The 17926-nt window shown below is 40.7% G+C and overlaps 1 protein-coding gene across 3 annotated transcripts in view; it reads right to left on the bottom strand.

Moving 5' to 3' along the window:
• LOC127450156 (trinucleotide repeat-containing gene 18 protein-like) overlaps positions 1 to 17926 on the bottom strand; it is a 97425-nt gene that overhangs the window by 34020 nt on the left and 45479 nt on the right. For all 3 annotated transcript variants that reach the window (XM_051714001.1, XM_051713999.1, XM_051714000.1), the window contains exons 6-16: positions 11012 to 11114; positions 8777 to 8982; positions 8043 to 8189; positions 7583 to 7767; positions 6652 to 7078; positions 4621 to 5598; positions 3406 to 3557; positions 2186 to 2319; positions 1435 to 1578; positions 1176 to 1350; positions 304 to 676 (exon numbers count right to left, since the gene is read on the bottom strand). In XM_051714001.1, the coding sequence (XP_051569961.1) occupies positions 304 to 676; positions 1176 to 1350; positions 1435 to 1578; positions 2186 to 2319; positions 3406 to 3557; positions 4621 to 5598; positions 6652 to 7078; positions 7583 to 7767; positions 8043 to 8189; positions 8777 to 8982; positions 11012 to 11114 (3024 nt within the window). The remainder of the gene's footprint in view (positions 1 to 303; positions 677 to 1175; positions 1351 to 1434; positions 1579 to 2185; positions 2320 to 3405; positions 3558 to 4620; positions 5599 to 6651; positions 7079 to 7582; positions 7768 to 8042; positions 8190 to 8776; positions 8983 to 11011; positions 11115 to 17926) is intronic.

Genomic DNA, 17926 nt, shown 5'->3' on the forward strand with positions numbered 1-17926 from the left:
TCTAAACAGATTTGTAAAACTATCAGCCAATTAATGGGTTATCGGCCTTTTCCACCATCTTCGTTATCGGTATCAGCAAAACCCACTATTGGCCAACCTCTTTTACATATGCAGCACCACAGCACTAGTATAAAAAAAAAAAAATAGACAGCGGTACACCATCACCAAGGTCATAATGCTTTCGAAAAACAGCACAAATATATTTAGCAAAAAAGTCCCTGTTTTAAGTGCATCAGCACAAACAAAAATTCCTTGGCACACATTCACAGAAGTCAGAACTGAAACTACAAATTTTTGACTTACTGTTAGAATAGCTGCTGATTTCTGACCTCAGTGGAGAATAAGGTACTTTCCGCTGGCATTTCCCCTTAAGGCATGGATCTGAAGACTTGGTTTTGGTGGCAATTTTACTTTTACCTCCTTTGGAGGACTTGTGAAAGATGTCGAAATTTTTCGACAGGCTTGACTTCCCAGTCTTGACTCTCAAGTCTATGTCAGTGAGCGAGGGGATCCTGCTTCCAGAGCTCACCCTGGACTTCCCTGAGGAACCGTCCGCAAACTTACAAGAGGGCTTGCCAAGTTTAACCAGCTTAGTGAGAGACAAGGCCTTGTCAAGTTTGGATGCCAACTGCTCCTGCTCGCTCACTCGGCTCTTCTTCATGCCCATTTTAGTCAACTGTTAAAAGAGCACAATGCTACATTTAGGAGTCCTGTCAATTACAAATGCATCGACAGAATGGGAGCACATTTTGGGCAGGGTTCTCACAACTTTTGACCAATGAATTTCCAAGACTCTCCCAGTTGAAAAGAGCAATTTGTATTAATTAAATATTTTAAAACTGGGCACAACTTTTAAGATTTAATACATTTCCATAAATTTTCCCAGCTTGAAATTTACCATTTTAAAATTTCCTGATATTTTCAGGACCACGGGAACCCTGATTTAGGCATTTGCCTCTATTATACAGACTTTTTGCATGAGAACACTGTGTGGGCCAGACTTGAACCTGCATCACCCGGATGAGCGCCACAGCTCAATGTGTCTGGAGCATGTGCGCTTACTACTGCACCACAGCTCTGACTGTATACAAAAGGTTTGCTCATCAAAAACCCAATTGTTAGAAATATAGGAGCTAGAAATGCTTTGAAGAATTCCAGTATAGCAAGAGACCTACCTCGTGAGAGTAGCTTGAAGATGCCTCTTGCTCACTCCAGCTCTTTTTCTTCTTCTTCAATCTCAGAGCACTGCTATCTTCCTCTTCCTCCCCATTTCTACTAAAGGGCCGAAAGCGCTTCCTCAGCACCTCACCACTCTCAGAGTCCTCAGAGTACAGCACACTTCTACCCAACCTGCAAAACAACACAGCCTTCAGCTTCAGGGCGAGGCTTTGTGGAGCACAGCTGGGCTCTATCGGGCCTGAGCTACACACTCACTTTGCACACTTCGAGTCCAGCTTGCCAGAGGGTGGAGAGAGTGCGCACAAGCCGTGTTTCCTTTTTCGGGGACGTCCCGGGCCCCTGCGGGCCAAACTCCTGTTCCTCTCCTGCTGGAGCTGTTGATGCTGCTGACGTTTCTCTCTATAAATCACAGGGATCATAAATGACAGATTGCTTGATATTTAGTGGGAATCAAAGAGGCTGATATTACTGGAGTAAACGGACAGAGGGAAAATACAATGCTAAATGGAAATATTAAAATGCAACTAACCATATAATCGAGCACGGTAAAGAGAGCAAAATAAATAGGCTTATGAACTTTTAAAAGGGAAGACAAAATGGTTCCCATATCATTTATTGTTGATCTTAAAGGCTGTGTATCCTATGAAACTCATAGGATATTCAATTCACTGGTCACTTGGTAATATATCTAATACCAATACAATATTTGAGCCAGTGTTTGTTCATGTGTTAGGCTGATCAATCACCCTTCTGCTGTCATTTATGCATTTAATTTTCATATTTAACTTGTCATGTAAATATTTTCAAATATTGTTGGCCCTATGCAGTTCATGGTAATATAAAAAAAAAAAAAGCAATTTTAAGGACTTTTTTTTGTTTACTTAATCAAATCCGTTAACGTGTTAGGTTGACACTTGATGTTCAATTAAAATCTGGGTCCAAAAGCAAAACCAGTTGAGAAGCACTGGCATAAAGGGAGATAGGGTAAAGAAATTGGGAGACTCACTCTTTATCTCTCCGTCTCTGCAGTTTGCCCAGCTCTCGTTGCTTTTCCTTGTAACGCTGCTGCAGCTTGGTGAGTTTCACGCGGTAGTCCACTTCCACAGCATCCATTCCCTTCAAAGAAGACCTGGAGAACATCTAAAAAAAGAGAGAACAAGATTACCTAAGCTTTGACTCCTAGCCAGTTTAGTCAGCAGCTGAAATAGGGGCTGTGGGTTAGTCATCAGGGTTAGATCAGGTGACCAAGCACCCCAGTGTTTAAGTATTAGAAAGCTTAATATACTATTCCACAAAAGCTTGCTGTGATATATAGCTTAGACTGGATTGGCTTTGCCAAAATCCCTGTGCACAATGGCAAACAATGCTTCAATTTGTAAAAACTGCTATGTAAAAAAACTAACAACTTATCTGCTGAAACTAACCATTCAAACACAGGCTAGAATTTGTAAACACTGATAAACGTGAAACTATAGAATTTGTAACCAAAGTAAAATTCTATCAGTTAGGATTTGTAAACGCTGCTTAAAGTCTAACGTAGCTAAAATTTTAAATTGCTTAACGTAAGAATTCCAACTTTTTTTTTTGTATTGTTTACATTTAAACATTTGAGCAGCTAGAATTTTTAAACACTGCAAAAGTATAAATTCAAACATAGCAAGAATTTGTTAATACAGCAAAATATTAAAATTCTAATATAGCTAGAATTTGTTAACATTGCTAAAATGTACAAATTCTAACAACCAGAATTTTAAACATTGCTTTACAATTCAAACATGGCCAGAATTTGGATACACTGCCGAACATAAAAATTTGTACATAGCTAGAATATGTAAACACTGTTAAACATAAAAATTCTAACAAAGCTAGAATTGCAACCACTGCAAATTCTAACGCAGTCAAAATTGAAAAGATTTCTAAATGTAAAAAGTCTAACACAAGTAGAATTTTAAACATTGTTTAACATGAACATTTGAACATAGTTAGGATTTTACATTTATTCTCAATAATAAAAAAATTACTAAATTTCCCCAAGGGGATAATATAAGTACTACCCTATCCTTAAAACACTACTAGAATGTAAACATATTTCAAACTAGAAACTCATTAGAATTATTATTCAGCATGCAAAAAACATGCAAATTCAATGCAACAACAGAGAGCTTAACCTCTAACGCAAAGGTTTAAAAGAGGGAGAGGAAATGAGTCAGAAAAAGGCATGCATACAGGTTCATCTTTCTTCTGTCTCCAGCTGTATTTCTTGTTAGGATTGAGCTCTCGTGGGAGGCAGATGATAACCTCAGGTTGACATTCAATGGCCTCCAGAAGGACCTGCCTGCCAGCTTCCAGCAGACTCTCCAGCCCACAGAGCATTACGCCTGCACACAAACACATGATCGATACCAACATTAATTATCTTCAGGCAGCACAGGGTAGCCCAATTTTCTCCAATACATCCGTAAATATGGGCGTTTTTGTGTCAGAGCGCCTTAATGGATTTGACACATTATGTGGGAAAAAGACCAGATAGCTGTGCATTTATTTCTTCTTTAATGTACTTATGCTCTGCATAATATATTCTAGGTGATAGAAACAACAAGCAGCGCTGGCACACCATTCATCATTCCGGTGGAGATACTCAGTAGAGCTGAAGTCTTGCACTCAACATTTTTACATTACAACACGCTTGTGAAATTTTTTTATTTCTCTGCTCCAAAACATAGTGAGCTGCCTACAGAGGCACTTAGTGGCTGCTTTTCTTTATTATTCGGTCCGAGTCATCCATTTCAAAAACGTTTTTTAATTTTTTATAAAATGTTAGTTTTGTAATTAAATAAATATGTTGGCACAATTATATTTTTGTCAACAAAACTAATTTCAAACATTTAAGCATACGCCTTCAGATCAAAAGGTTTTTAAGATCACGAGAAACATTTCAGGCAAGTGACCCCAAACTTTTGAACAGTAGTGTATGCTTAAAAGACTGCAGACAAAGGAAGAGAGATGTTGGTTATAAACGTACCTCTAATTTATTAAATAATGAAAAGCATTGATAAAATAGTTTAAAATAATTAAACTGACTATTTTACCCATTATTTGTACGCTATATATTTTTATGCTTATAAGAGTATCGTAACAGTTTAATGGAAAGCTCTATTTAAAACAGTCGAGTCGAGACTCTTGTGTTATTCAAGTTAGGAGCGCTATTTGTATGGCACGTAAAGTTGCTGCCTATACAGACTGCTCCAAACTAGTCATGCATGAGTTTCCATGACCATTAGGATACTGCCTTAGAAGGCCGCTGCCTATGTAGGCAGTAGTCAGGTTTTGAAACGGAGCTTATATCTATCCTAAACCACCCCACACTGCTGGAATACACTAGATCACAACTCATTTCCTTCATCTTTCCATATCCCATCCTGTAACTGAAATTAGACTCACCCTGTGTGTTATCTCTGGGTTGCCTCTGTATCTCCAGCTCTGCAATCTGACTGAGCAGGGCCATGCCCTCCAGAGCAGTGGACTCTAGGGAACTGACGCCCAGGCAGAGTTCAGATCTAGAGCTACACGCCTCTGTGAGGATGGACACGGCTCCAGCCTGCGGGAGCTCGCTGGCCGTGACCAGGGCGATCATTCCCGCCATGGGGTCTTCAGGTAGGATGGGCACTGGTGCGGAAGAGGGCTGAAGGTGAGGAGGACTGTTGTAAGGGAGGAATAGATCGTCATGTTTGAACACCAGGTCTAGAGCATCAGGGGCAGGCTCCTGGAGCTCTACCGGTTTTAGTCTATCAGAAAGATCTAAGGGTGGGTATTCTAGCTGGACGTCACAAGACACATCGGTGTGACTCGATGAGGGTTTGTAGGCTTGGTCTTCAAGACCGACTGAGCTTTCTGCAGCTTCTGCTGTGGTGATTCTTTCAGAGTCTGTTCTTGATGTGTTGTACAACCCTGGATGGCTTGAGGAGGACACTTCGACTTTGATGGCCTCTTTTCCATCCTGGTTTTCTTCATTCTCAGGTGTAGCTGTGGATCTAGGGTGGGCCTCAGCCTCTATAGTGGTGCTAGAGTCTTGGGGCGTAATCGATGCAGCACCGCTGACCGAGTGGAGGGGCCTCAGGACATCCTGTGTCAGAGTGTCTTTGTTTTCCTCCAAGCTTGGCTCTTTTTTCAATTGTGGGCTGCTCTCCTCCATGGACTCTGGATCTCTGGAAGCCTGCAGTGGTTCCACCACCACTGGAGAACACAAGTGCCGGGGTTTGACATCTGCAGCGCTTTCCAAGTGCTTTGAGGTCTCCGCCGGCAATGGCACATCTGGTGCCAGGCCGTCAGCATCTGCGGCAGCAGCCGGTTGGAGGAGGTATGGGTAATGGCTACCGAACGGAGCCGTTATGGATTGGTACGGGTAGCCGGGAGGAATTTCTGCCAAGGAAACAGAAGCAAGAGCAGTTTGAGGGGCTTGGGGTGCTTATGCAATTAGTAGAGGGGCTTTAGATCCCTGTGACAGAGTGACAATGTGATTAATCACCCCACACGTTCTTCAGCACAGGGCCTTTATGAAACTTTCATGAACCAAATGGCCTCAGCACAAGCATCCCAAAAGCCCTTATATACACATAGAGCAACACGCTCGTGCATACTCATACATTCAGAATGCACCATGAGCAGAAAATCTATTTATTCTGAGCATTGAACATTTTTAAAGGGAAACCGCCAGGGGATATGGGTACAAAAGGGCTGCTATCATAAGAAGTTTCCATTCCAGTGAAGTGGCAGCTGGTAATCCCATATGTGAGGATATTTGCAGACTGCTCATTAAGACTGCACTACCCTGCACATTCTGACATGAAGAATAGTGCACTGCCTTTGATTACTGTCCTGTGTGGATTCTTGGTCCCCGCCCAAACATATTTCCTTAAAAAAATGTGTGATTGAACGGCTTTCCTTTCATTTTTTGATTAGTATCTTTCTAATTTATTGTACAATTTGCAAATAAACTCTAATTACATTATGTGACCATGCAAATCCATAGATGCAGCAATTACAGGAATTATTTTACACAAAAATAGAAACTCATCATCATTTACTCACCCTCATGATGTTTCAAACCTGTATGACTTTCTTCCGTGGAACATAAAAGGAGAAATTTTAAAGACTCACAGCATAAATTTGTCTCTTCCTCAAAAAATGCTATTGTATAGCTTCAGGGGACTTGAAATATAGCACATGAGTGCTATGGATTACTTTTATGGTGCTTTTTTGTCCAATCCCCATTCATCATAATTGCATGGAAAACAGCAACCAGAACAGTGTTCAAACTTTTTCCTTTTTTTTTTTTTTCCCCCACAGAGGACAGAGACAGACAGACATAGATGTTTGGAACGACATGAGTAGATTTTTTTTGGGTGAACCATTCCTTAAAAGCAGGCTCAAACCTGGACATTTATTTTGAGAAAGAAGATGCTTCCCACTTACCAGGGTACATGGATGGGAAGGGAGAAGATGCTTGCTTCTGTAGACTAAGTGATTCTTTCTCAGGCACTTCCACAGTCTCCTCTTTAGGCCGGATGGGGGAGGTAGGATGGGGTGAGGCAGAAGCAGAGCTGACTGGGTGTGGAGCAGGAGATAACTGGTGCGAGTAGGTCTGCTGAGAAAGGGACTTCTCCACCTTGCGTCTCTCCTCAGACTTCAGTGCAGTGACAGGTGAAGGCAGCGGCGTGACAGGCAGGGGAGTCAGCACTTTGCTGTAAGAGGTGGAGGGGGTTGGGGAGCGTAAGGGAGGCTTGCGTGAGTGCAGGGATGGAGCGGGGATGCCGGACAGACTGGCTTTGGTCCCCTCGGTTCCTCTCTTGTCTGGTTTGTCCTCCAAATCTGCCCTCGGGTGACTTGCATTAAGCCTCTCCTGCACAAGCAAAAAATTATCCATAGTTAAACACATCTTAATTTTATTTTATTTGTTTTTATGTAAAAGTCTCCACACCAGGTCTGATGCCAAATTTACATCATTCACATGTAATTTCAGTTGGTTTTCTCCAGCAAAAAAATAAAAAAAATAAACACCCCTTGCACAACTGAATGTTTGAATTGCCTGACAAAGGTCGCTTGTGGTTTCAATAAATACTGGATTACAAATAAATAAATAAACCTAGATTCTTCAAATAAATGATAAAACCGACAGATCACAGTACAATAATTTGGACTCAATGTGAAGGAGGGTATAGAGATGCATCGTTTTATTTTAAATCGTAGTCATGCATGTTTTTCATTCCAAAAAATAAAATAATAAAAATTAATAATAATAAAAAAAAATCAAACCTGGTGTGAAAAGGCCTTAAGCATTACTAAATGAGAAAAATACAAGAGTACCTCCCCATATTATAACAACATTGACAGACAAGTCTCATACCACTAACTGTGCGTTCCTCTGCAGTTCCATGACCTGTGCGGTCTGGTGCTGGATCATGTAGAGCTCCTGTTGGCGCAGGAGCTGCTGGTGGGACAGGAGCTGCAGCTGATGGGCATGCTGCAGAGAACTTCCTGCCGACGGGTACATGGCTGACCACAGCGGGGGGCCTCGCTCTAACATATCAGCTTTTCAGAGAACGGGGAAGACTTGAGCATCGCATATCAAGTATCTTTATTCCGATACATGGCAGCATCCCCATGACTCTTAAAATGCCATTTAAGTAGGCACTCACAAAATTTTTAAACAGAGTGAATATGTTTTGAAAGAACATGTGGAAGACTGAAGCATCACATATGAAGTATGTGACGTTCAAATATAGCACGCTCACATTCACCACATACATGCGAGACAATACAGAAAATTATAAATGCAGAAATTATGGACAACGTGTGGGATGTACCATAGTGCGGCAGATGCTCTGTGGGAACAACAACCAGCTGTCCGGTTTGTGGGTCTCGAGCAAACTGGTACGGTGGGGGGATGGAGCCCGTTAAGGCAGGAGAATATCCTGGAGGCAGGGCCTGATGAAGGGAGGGGGGTCCCAGTCCTGTACATAACAGAGGGAAGAGCATTGGTTGTATTAACTGGGGTCCTTTACTTCATCATATTTGGCCCATTTGCGCTGCTTTCTGGCAGCTTTGCACACACACTGAAGAGTTAATTCCCAGGAGAAACACCATTCCCACCATAATCTCACCCCTGTGTGCGGAGCATGGATCTCCTTGAATTCCAGCCAAGAGTCACAGCACTTTAACTGCAGCAATTTTCTTAGGGGACATTCTTGTTTTAAGTAAAGTCTAGACAGAAATTTGTACGACAGAGAGCTGTGAACTGACCGTACTGTTTGCTGTTATTCTTGGACGGAAAGTAATAGAGGGAGACTGATCGTTTCTAAGAGTGCCTAAAACACTCAGCCCAGACAAAATGTTTGAACCGTCTGGCAGGCCAACAGATTGCCTTGAGGAAATAATTCAGAGTCCAAAACTCTTTGGAGATTTGAACACAGTTCTACCACATTCCAAACTCATTGTGACCCACAATCATTTATTTCTCATTAAATAATAAAGTGCATGGCAATTACTAGTTCTCAGATCACATCAGTTTTACATAACACAAACAAGAAAAGGTGGGTACCATATGGAGAGCCAGACAGCCACATGGAGGGGGCTCCAGGGCGGGGCAGCCAGGGGTGGGAGGCCAGGTGGGAGGCGGGGTCAGCAGGCCAGCGGCCGGCACCAGCCAGAGTCGGCCCTCCAGTCACCATTAGGTTGGGGTTCAGTCCGCTAGCAGACACCATTGGTGGATGCAACTGGGTATAGTCAGCTAACTCTTTGCTCTCTCTATGAATTAGAAGAGACATTCAGGTTAGTGGTAAACCAATACGGATTTTTCAATGGCCTGTGCCAATATCTAGAAAGCATGGCAACCAAAGTTCAATATAACACCAATATATGAAAAAAAAAATGCTGGAAATAAATGAACAATTATTTACTTTCAAAAACATTTGAAAACAGGAAATGTAAATTTTCCATTCACAAGGAAGTCAGTAGATTTGATCACTTCTGTTAATAAACAAAGCAGGCAATCTCAACATGTCTAAACATCATGATTAATATGCCTTGCAATATGCCTTGCATATGATCATAACTTTTGGACAAATACGTATGACGGACATTGCTGACAAAAGCGATTTGAGACCTTTTTGAGATAAATTTAAAATCTTTTCAGCAAAATACCAGATTATTGCTTTATCTGACAAAACGTAGCATCATAGATATACTATATATTAAATTCCTTAAAAGACTGCCAAGTGCTCAATGTCCAGATGCCTACATTGTATAATCAGGCAATTGTCATAAAAAGTCAGATGCTTTTACGTTCCAAAATTCTTCCTTATTCAAGTCCAATAGGAGGACTGTCAGCCATTTAGCTGATTGAGACCCTAAATCACCAGTCTATAACTTCTATTCTGCCTTTACACTTTAGGACAGACACTGAGAGCAGAATCCTGCTGAGAGTGCCAGTCACTTTTATAAGCACCAATTTCCCCAGTGGGGAAGACTGGCGTTTTCTGTTCCTAGAAATGAGAGCCACACATCGAAAATAGGCTCGTATTTGCTGAGACCTTTTGCCATAAATCCATCCACTCTTAGAAAACCACACTGAGAGTGTGACCAATGAGAGTAAAATGTTGTTACGTTTCGCCAATGGTAGTATCAAAGAAACACAAATCAATTTTCTGGATATGCTAAAGCCGTGCTACAAAGTAGACCTAAATTATTTGAATAAAAGGGTGCTTTTAATTAACAGACTTATATCCAGGCTTCTAAAACCTTTTTAGGGCTACTTGAATATAGAAATGTCCTTTTTGGCACACATTATCACTCAGCTCTAAAATGTCTGCTGAGATTTCAAACTAGCTTCAGCCCAAGCAACAAAGAGCATATCTTTAAAGACCCACACATTCAAGCTGTCATATCTATCCTATGGCTGGTGATATGGCAACAGTTGCCCATATCACCAGCTTCCACAGAACATCAGGGTGCAAATAAATAAATAAATAAATAAATAAAATTATATACATCACCAGCTCGCTTTTTTTTTTTTTTTTTGCCTCTAAGCTCAATTTTGTGCTTTTTGGAGAAAACTGTAAAAGCTTCCTTTTCTACTTTTTTTGCAGTGTTGGATGGCAAACACGGCCCCTTTGCACTACTTTCATACTCTGCTGTTCTGCTCCGGTAGCTCAACTGCTAGACCATGGTGCAAGAAATGGCATGGTCATAGGTTCGATTCCCAGGGAATTCACATGCTGGTAAATAGTATACCATTAATAAAATGCAAATAGTCACTTTTATACAAAAGTGTCTGTGTCAAATGCATAACTGTAAATGCAATTGTACATTTATGTATGGATATGCTGGAGCTCCTAATTTTTTTTTTTTTAAATTACAAATTTTTAATAAAAAAAAAATAAATAAAAAAAAACATAAGTTAATTTTTGTACTTTTTGACCAGTAATATCTCAGATATGCCATACTTTCCACATGTCTGAGTGTCTGGCTTACCACACAAATGACCAAAGTCAATGTGATTTAAGGCCCTGGTCTCCTATAAAGCATCTTTGCAGCTGTCACCACACTGTTAAAATATATAGCCAATGAAACACAAACCCTTGGCAACCCAAGTTAACCTAAGAAATGAATTATGACCTAAAACTGTAGAAAAACTAAAAAAGGGATAGTTCCAGTGTTCACACTACTGAGGTAATGGCTCCCTAAAATTCAGGATTGAATTTGCAGCTAAACAACCTATTCTCAGTTCTAGGCTTCTCTGAGTGCTTGCTCCAGCAGTTATGAACTCTCATCTTACCTTAACACTTTCTCCTGCTCTCGCTCCACACGTCCCGACAGTAGACGCTCGCTGCGGTGACGCACCCTCTCGTCTCCTTGTTCCTCGTCTACATGAATTGGGCCTGTACGGTTAAGACAGACCAAAAGAGGTTGTATACATTTCTACAATGTATTTTTTTCAGTGTCAATTTTATTTTGCTAATGACATATGGGTAGTTGACAAGAAATATTTTTGGGAAGCTGACATGTCCTGCGGTGTGACATGCTGGACTGCATTTTGCTAATTATTTTATAATTATTATGCATGCAGATTTTAAGGCCCCATTAACTGAAAGGCTACATGGAACATTTGTACTTGTCTTTAAAATTCATTTGTGACACTGGAGGACCATTTGAAGTGAACTAGTGAAGGCAAAAAAGGTGATTAAAACTGTGAAAAACTTAAAAGAAATGGTCCTAAGTCACAGGACCCAAGATATACAACATACCTTACATTCTGAGATTCTACCCCAAAATAATAATAAAAAAATATATATATACATAAAAACACATACAAATATACACACACACACACACATATACACACAGTTGTGCTCAAAAGTTTGCATACCCTGGCAGAAATTGTGAAATTGACATTGATTTTGAAAATATGACCAATCATGCAAAAAAACTGTCTTTTATTTAAGGATAGTGATCATATGAAGCCATTTATTATCACATAGTTGTTTGGCTCCTTTTTAAATCATAATGATAACAGAAATCACCCAAATGGCCCTGATCAAAAGTTTACATACCCTTGAATGTTTGGCCTTGTTACAGACACAAGGTGACACACACAGGTTTAAATGGCAATTATAGGTTAATTTCCCACACCTGTGGCTTTTTAAATTGCAATTAGAGTCTGTGTATAAATAGTCAATGACTTTGTTAGCTCTCATGTGGATGCACTGAGCAGGCTAGATACTGAGCCATGGGGAGCAGAAAAGAACTGTAAAAAGGAACTTTATAAAGATGGAAAAGGGTATAAAAAGATATCCAAAGCCTTGAAAATGCCAGTCAGTACTGTTCAATCACTTAAGAAGTGGAAAATTCGGGGATCTCTTGATACCAAGCCAAGGTCAGGTAGACCAAGAAAGATTTCAGCCACAACTGCCAGAAGAATTGTTCAGGATACAAAGAAAAACTCACAGGTAACCTCAGGAGAAATACAGGCTGTTCTGGAAAAAGACGGTGTGGTTGTTTCAAGGAGCACAATACAACGATATTTGAACAAAAATGAGCTGCATGGTCGAGTTGCCAAAAAGAAGCCTTTACTGCGCCAATGCCGCAAAAAAGCCTGGTTACAATATGCCCGACAACACCTTGACACGCCTCACAGCTTCTGGCACACTGTAATTTGGAGTGACGAGACCAAAATAGAGCTTTATGGTCACAACCATAAGCACTATGTTTGGAGAGGGGTCAACAAGGCCTATAGTGAAAAGAATACCATCCCCACTGTGAAGCATGGTGGTGGCTCGCTGATGTTTTGGGGGTGTGTGAGTTCTAAAGGCACAGGGAATCTTGTGAAAATTGATGGCAAGATGAATGCAGCATGTTATCAGAAAATACTGGCAGACAATTTGGATTTTTCTGCACGAAAGCTGCGCATGGGACACTCTTGGACTTTCCAGCATGACAATGACCCTAAGCACAAGGCCAAGTTGACCTTCCAGTGGTTACAGCAGAAAAAGGTGAAGGTTCTAGAGTGGCCATCACAGTCTCCTGACCTTAATATTATCGAGCCACTCTGGGGAGATCTCAAACGTGTGGTTCATGCAAGACGACCAAGGACTTTGCATGACCTGGAGGCATTTTGCCAAGAGGAATGGGCAGCTATACCACCTGCAAGAATTTGGGGCCTCATAGACAACTATTACAAAAGACTGCATGCTGTCATTGATGCTAAAGTGGGCAATACACAATATTAAGAACTAAGGGTATGCAGACTTTTGAACAGGGGTCATTTCATTTTTTTCTTTGTTGCCATGTTTTGTTTTATGATTGTGCCATTCTGTTATAACCTACAGTTGAATATGAATCCCATAAGAAATAAAAGAAATGTGTTTTGCCTGCTCACTCATGTTTTCTTTAAAAATGGTACATATATTACCAATTCTATAAGGGTATGCAAACTTTTGAACACAACTGTATATATACACACACATATATATACACACCCCTAATGTATATGTGTGTGTGTTTTATATATATATATATATATATATATATATATATATAAATAACACACACAGACATACACTATATTGCCAAAAGTATTCGCTCATCTGCCTTTAGACGCATATGAACTTAAGTGACATCCCATTCTTAATCCATAGGGTTTAATATGACGTCGGCCCACCCTTTGCAGCTATAACAGCTTCAACTCTTCTGGGAAGGCTTTCCACAAGGTTTAGGAGTGTGTTTATGGGAATTTTTGACCATTCTTCCAGAAGCGCATTTGTGAGGTCAGACACTGATGTTGGACGAGAAGGCCTGGCTCGCAGTCTTCGCTCTAATTCATCCCAAAGGTGCTCTATCGGGTTGAGGTCAGGACTCTGTGCAGGCCAGTCAAGTTCTTCCACACCAAACTCGCTCATCCATGTCTTTATGGACCTTGCTTTGTGCACTGGTGCGCAGTCATGTTGGAACAGGAAGGGGCCATCCCCAAACTGTTCCCACAAAGTTGGGAGCATGGAATTGTCCAAAATCTCTTGGTATGCTGAAGCATTCAGAGTTCCTTTCACTGGAACTAAGGGGCCAAGCCCAGCTCCTGAAAAACAACCCCACACCATAATCCCCCCTCCACCAAACTTCACAGTTGGCACAATGCAGTCAGACAAGTACCGTTCTCCTGGCAACCGCCAAACACAGACTCGTCCATCAGATTGCCAGATGGAGAAGCGTGATTCGTCACTCCAGAGAACGCGTCTCCACTGCTCTAGAGTCCAGTGGCGGCGTGCTTTACACCACTGCATCCGACGCTTTGCATTGCACTTGGTGATGTATGGCTTGGATGCAGCTGCTCGGCCATGGAAACCCATTCCATGAAGCTCTCTACGTACTGTTCTTGAGCTAATCTGAAGGCCACATGAACTTTGGAGGTCTGTAGTGATCGACTCTGCAGAAAGTTGGCGACGTCTGCGCACTATGCACCTCAGCATCCACTGACCCCGCTCTGTCATTTACGTGGCCTACCACTTCGTGGCTGAGTTGCTGTCATTCCCAATCACTTCCACTTTGTTATAATACCACTGACAGTTGACTTTGGAATATTTAGTAGCGAGAAAATTTCATGACTGGACTTGTTGCACAGGTGGCATCCTATCACAGTACTACGCTGGAATTCACTGAGCTCCTGAGAGCGGCCCATTCTTTCACAAATGTTTGTAGAAGCAGTCTGCATGCCTAGGTGCTTCATTTTATACACCTGTGGCCATGGAAGTGATTGGAACACCTGAATTCAATTATTTGGATGGGTGAGCGAATACTTTTGGCAATATAGTGTATATATAAATATACACACACACACACACATATACACATATATATATATATATATATATATATATATATATATATATATATAAATATACACATACACACACACACACACACACACACACCACCCACCCACACACACAAGGGGTGTAACAGTTCTAACCGTACGGTTCGCCACCCATGGTTCGGGAAGCATTGGCACAGCGGTCAGTTCACCTCAAGTTTAATGACGCATCTGGAGCACAAGTTTTGGTCAAGAAAACAAATTGTCAAACAGACAGGCACAGTTACAACCTCTGCTAATGCACCTGAATGGATCTGTAAATGGATACGCTCCACCTGTGTTTCACGTGGGTCAACTTGATGACATCCCTGTTCTGCAAGCGTTGTGTGTAGTTGAAAATGGCAAGTGGAGAAAACAAAACGCTGATAGAGAAGCCCCTTGCATTTCTCCTTTCTGGGAATATTTTCTTTTTGCAGTCAATTACAACAGCAATGGTCAAAAGGTGTTTAAAAAAAACAGGCACTGTTTGCAGACATCGCTCGACATGAGTGCTGTATACTGGTAATACACGTCAATAATGCACGTGAAGGGTTTATTTAAAAAGTGCACACAAGTTCTTCTTGTTTCCTCGCGTGGCTGTAATCTTATCGTGAGCATCAATAACGTGCTTTGATTAATGGCATTAAGATGCCTTTATAGTAACACATTGATACATGATTAATAATTTACACCGATATCACCCAGGGAAAGAGCCACATGTGAGCCGAAACACACTCCCTTCCAGTGCTAATTCGGACAGACATGAAACAATAACTAAAGCGCTTGGGGTGTTCATGTGGGATTTCCACATATTATTACAGCAGCATACTCAAGCAGCATTAATCACAACTTCCCTTCTCGTATGCATTTTAATAGCAAGGTTATTCTTTCTAAAATGATGTACAGCTTCCGAATATTGAATATGTTTAGATGAGTTTGAAGTGCACTTTATGTTGATGCATGTAGCCTATTAGTGCAAGTATTAAAGGTGCACTCTATGATTCCTGAGAAACACTGTTGATATTCAAACTCAACTGCCAAAAGAAACACACCCCTCCCTTCAGTGCTCCTTTGGAAGCTCCGCCCCCTAACTTCTGCATCCATCTTCAAGCCTTTTACCTCTCGGAGGTCTCTCCACCGATGAAAAGCCTCGCCGATGTTGACACAGCTCCTAGCTCTCGACTTATCATAATCCTTTTTTTTAGCTTATATTTGTCTGACCTTTTTCTCTTGGTCTGTTTCTCAGCCATTTGTCCTCCTTGGAGGTTAGAAAGTTTGCATCAGCCAGATTTGCCGTCGCTCTTCTAATGAATTTCCCTCTCGCTCTGCCCCCACCCCCCTGTTGCTGATTGGCTGGAGTAGTGTTGTGTGGATTGGTCCTATCCACTTTGTTTTTGTCCCATTTACAGGGCCAAGGCCGTGTACAAATACTAGATTTTTTTTTTCAGTCCACCCACAGAACAGACAGCTAGCAGATTGTGAGGAGATATTTTTAGAATTTGACAAAAAGTGTATTGGATTAGAATTACTGAGTGCACCTTTAAGTTAAAATGTTGATTTAGTAATTAAAGAAAATGTTTTTTTAGTTAAGGACCCTGACGAAAATTAACCATGGTTTTACTATAGTAATATTGTAGTAACCATGACCGCTGTTTTCTGAGCAGATTGTATCTGGTTTTGATACAATTAACAATGGATTTATAACAGTAATACTGCAGTTTCTATACAGTAAACATGATTTTACAATATATAGTAACCATGACAGTAACCATGTTTATATTGTGGTTACTATGATATTACTACAAAATCACATGGTTAAACTATGGTTACTGTTGTAAAACAATGATTTTTTTTTTTAAGGGAAAACCTGTTGAAGTGTTTACCAAATAGATTATTCTTTGGATTTGGCAGTAATATATATATATATATTTTTTTTTTAACTGAACAAAGCAAATACTGAACCGTACAGAAACTGTGACCCTTAAACCATGATACAAACCGAACCGTGAGAAATTCGAACCATTACACCCCTAATAAATAAATTTTATATATATATATACACACACACACACACACACACACACACACACACACACACACACACACACACAGATCAGCCACAACATTAAAACCACCTGCCTAATATTGTGTAGGTCCCCCTTATGCCACCAAAACAGCATCAACCCGGATCTCAGAATAACATTCTGAGATTATATTCTTCTCACCACAATTGTACAGAGTGGTTATCTGAGTTATCGTAGACTTTGTCAGTTCAAACCAGTCTGGCCAATCTCTCAAGGCATTTCCATCCACAGAACTGCCGTTCAATGGATGTTTTTTGTTTTTGGCACCATTCTGAGTAAATTCTAGAGACTGTTGTGTATGAAAATCCCAGGACATCAGCAGTTACAGAAATACTCAAACAAGCCCATCTGGCACCAACAATCATGCCACGGTCCAAATCACTGAGATAAAAATGTTTCCCCATTCTGATGGTTGATGTGAACACTAACTTAAGCTCCTTACCTGAATCTGCATGATTTTATGCACTGCTGACACACGATTGGCTGATTAGATAATCGCATGGATGATTGTTGGTGCCAGATGGGCTGGTTTGAGTATTTCTGTAACTGCTGATCTCTGTTTTGGCAGCACGAGGGGGACCTACACAATAATAGGCAGGTGGTTTTAATGTTGTGGCTGATCGGTGTATAGATCGATCCATCATCTTCGACCCATTTAATTTTCATAATTTCAAATTTCTGAAAACTCTCAGAAACTTTAAAATGCTCACCACTCGATACATTACTCGGCCACTCTTAAAAAGATAGTCCACCCAAAAACTACAATTTGCATAATTTACTCACTGTGAATGTTGACTGAGGCTAACATTTTGCTTAACAGCTCCTTTTGTGCTTCACAGAACTCATTCGGATTTGAAACAACAAAAGGTGAGTAAATCATGACAGAATGTTAATTTTTGGTGAAATATCCCTTTGCAAAGGCATTGATTTAAGAGTCTGCCAGTCTGGAAAAACTCGTGTTACGAGTTTCTGAACCTCTTTTATAAATACACAGCTCCAGAAATAACCCTAACTCTAAGGGTGTTTATTAGTCTTAACACTCCACACCAGTCATAAGGAGTGTCTTAACACATGTATGAGATTACAGACAGACCCTTTACAAACTATGCAGAGGGAAAACCACAAAGAACCTATGCGGACTAGCATATCACTTTTACAAGAACCTATTGAGACCCATCAACCACTTAATGTTTCAACACCACAGCAGCATCATGCATAGGTCATACTGCTCTTTCATGTACCCACAAACGAGATGCTACAGACATAA

This window comes from Myxocyprinus asiaticus, chromosome 13, assembly GCF_019703515.2.
Source record: "Myxocyprinus asiaticus isolate MX2 ecotype Aquarium Trade chromosome 13, UBuf_Myxa_2, whole genome shotgun sequence".
NCBI classification, from domain to species: Eukaryota; Metazoa; Chordata; class Actinopteri; order Cypriniformes; family Catostomidae; genus Myxocyprinus; species Myxocyprinus asiaticus.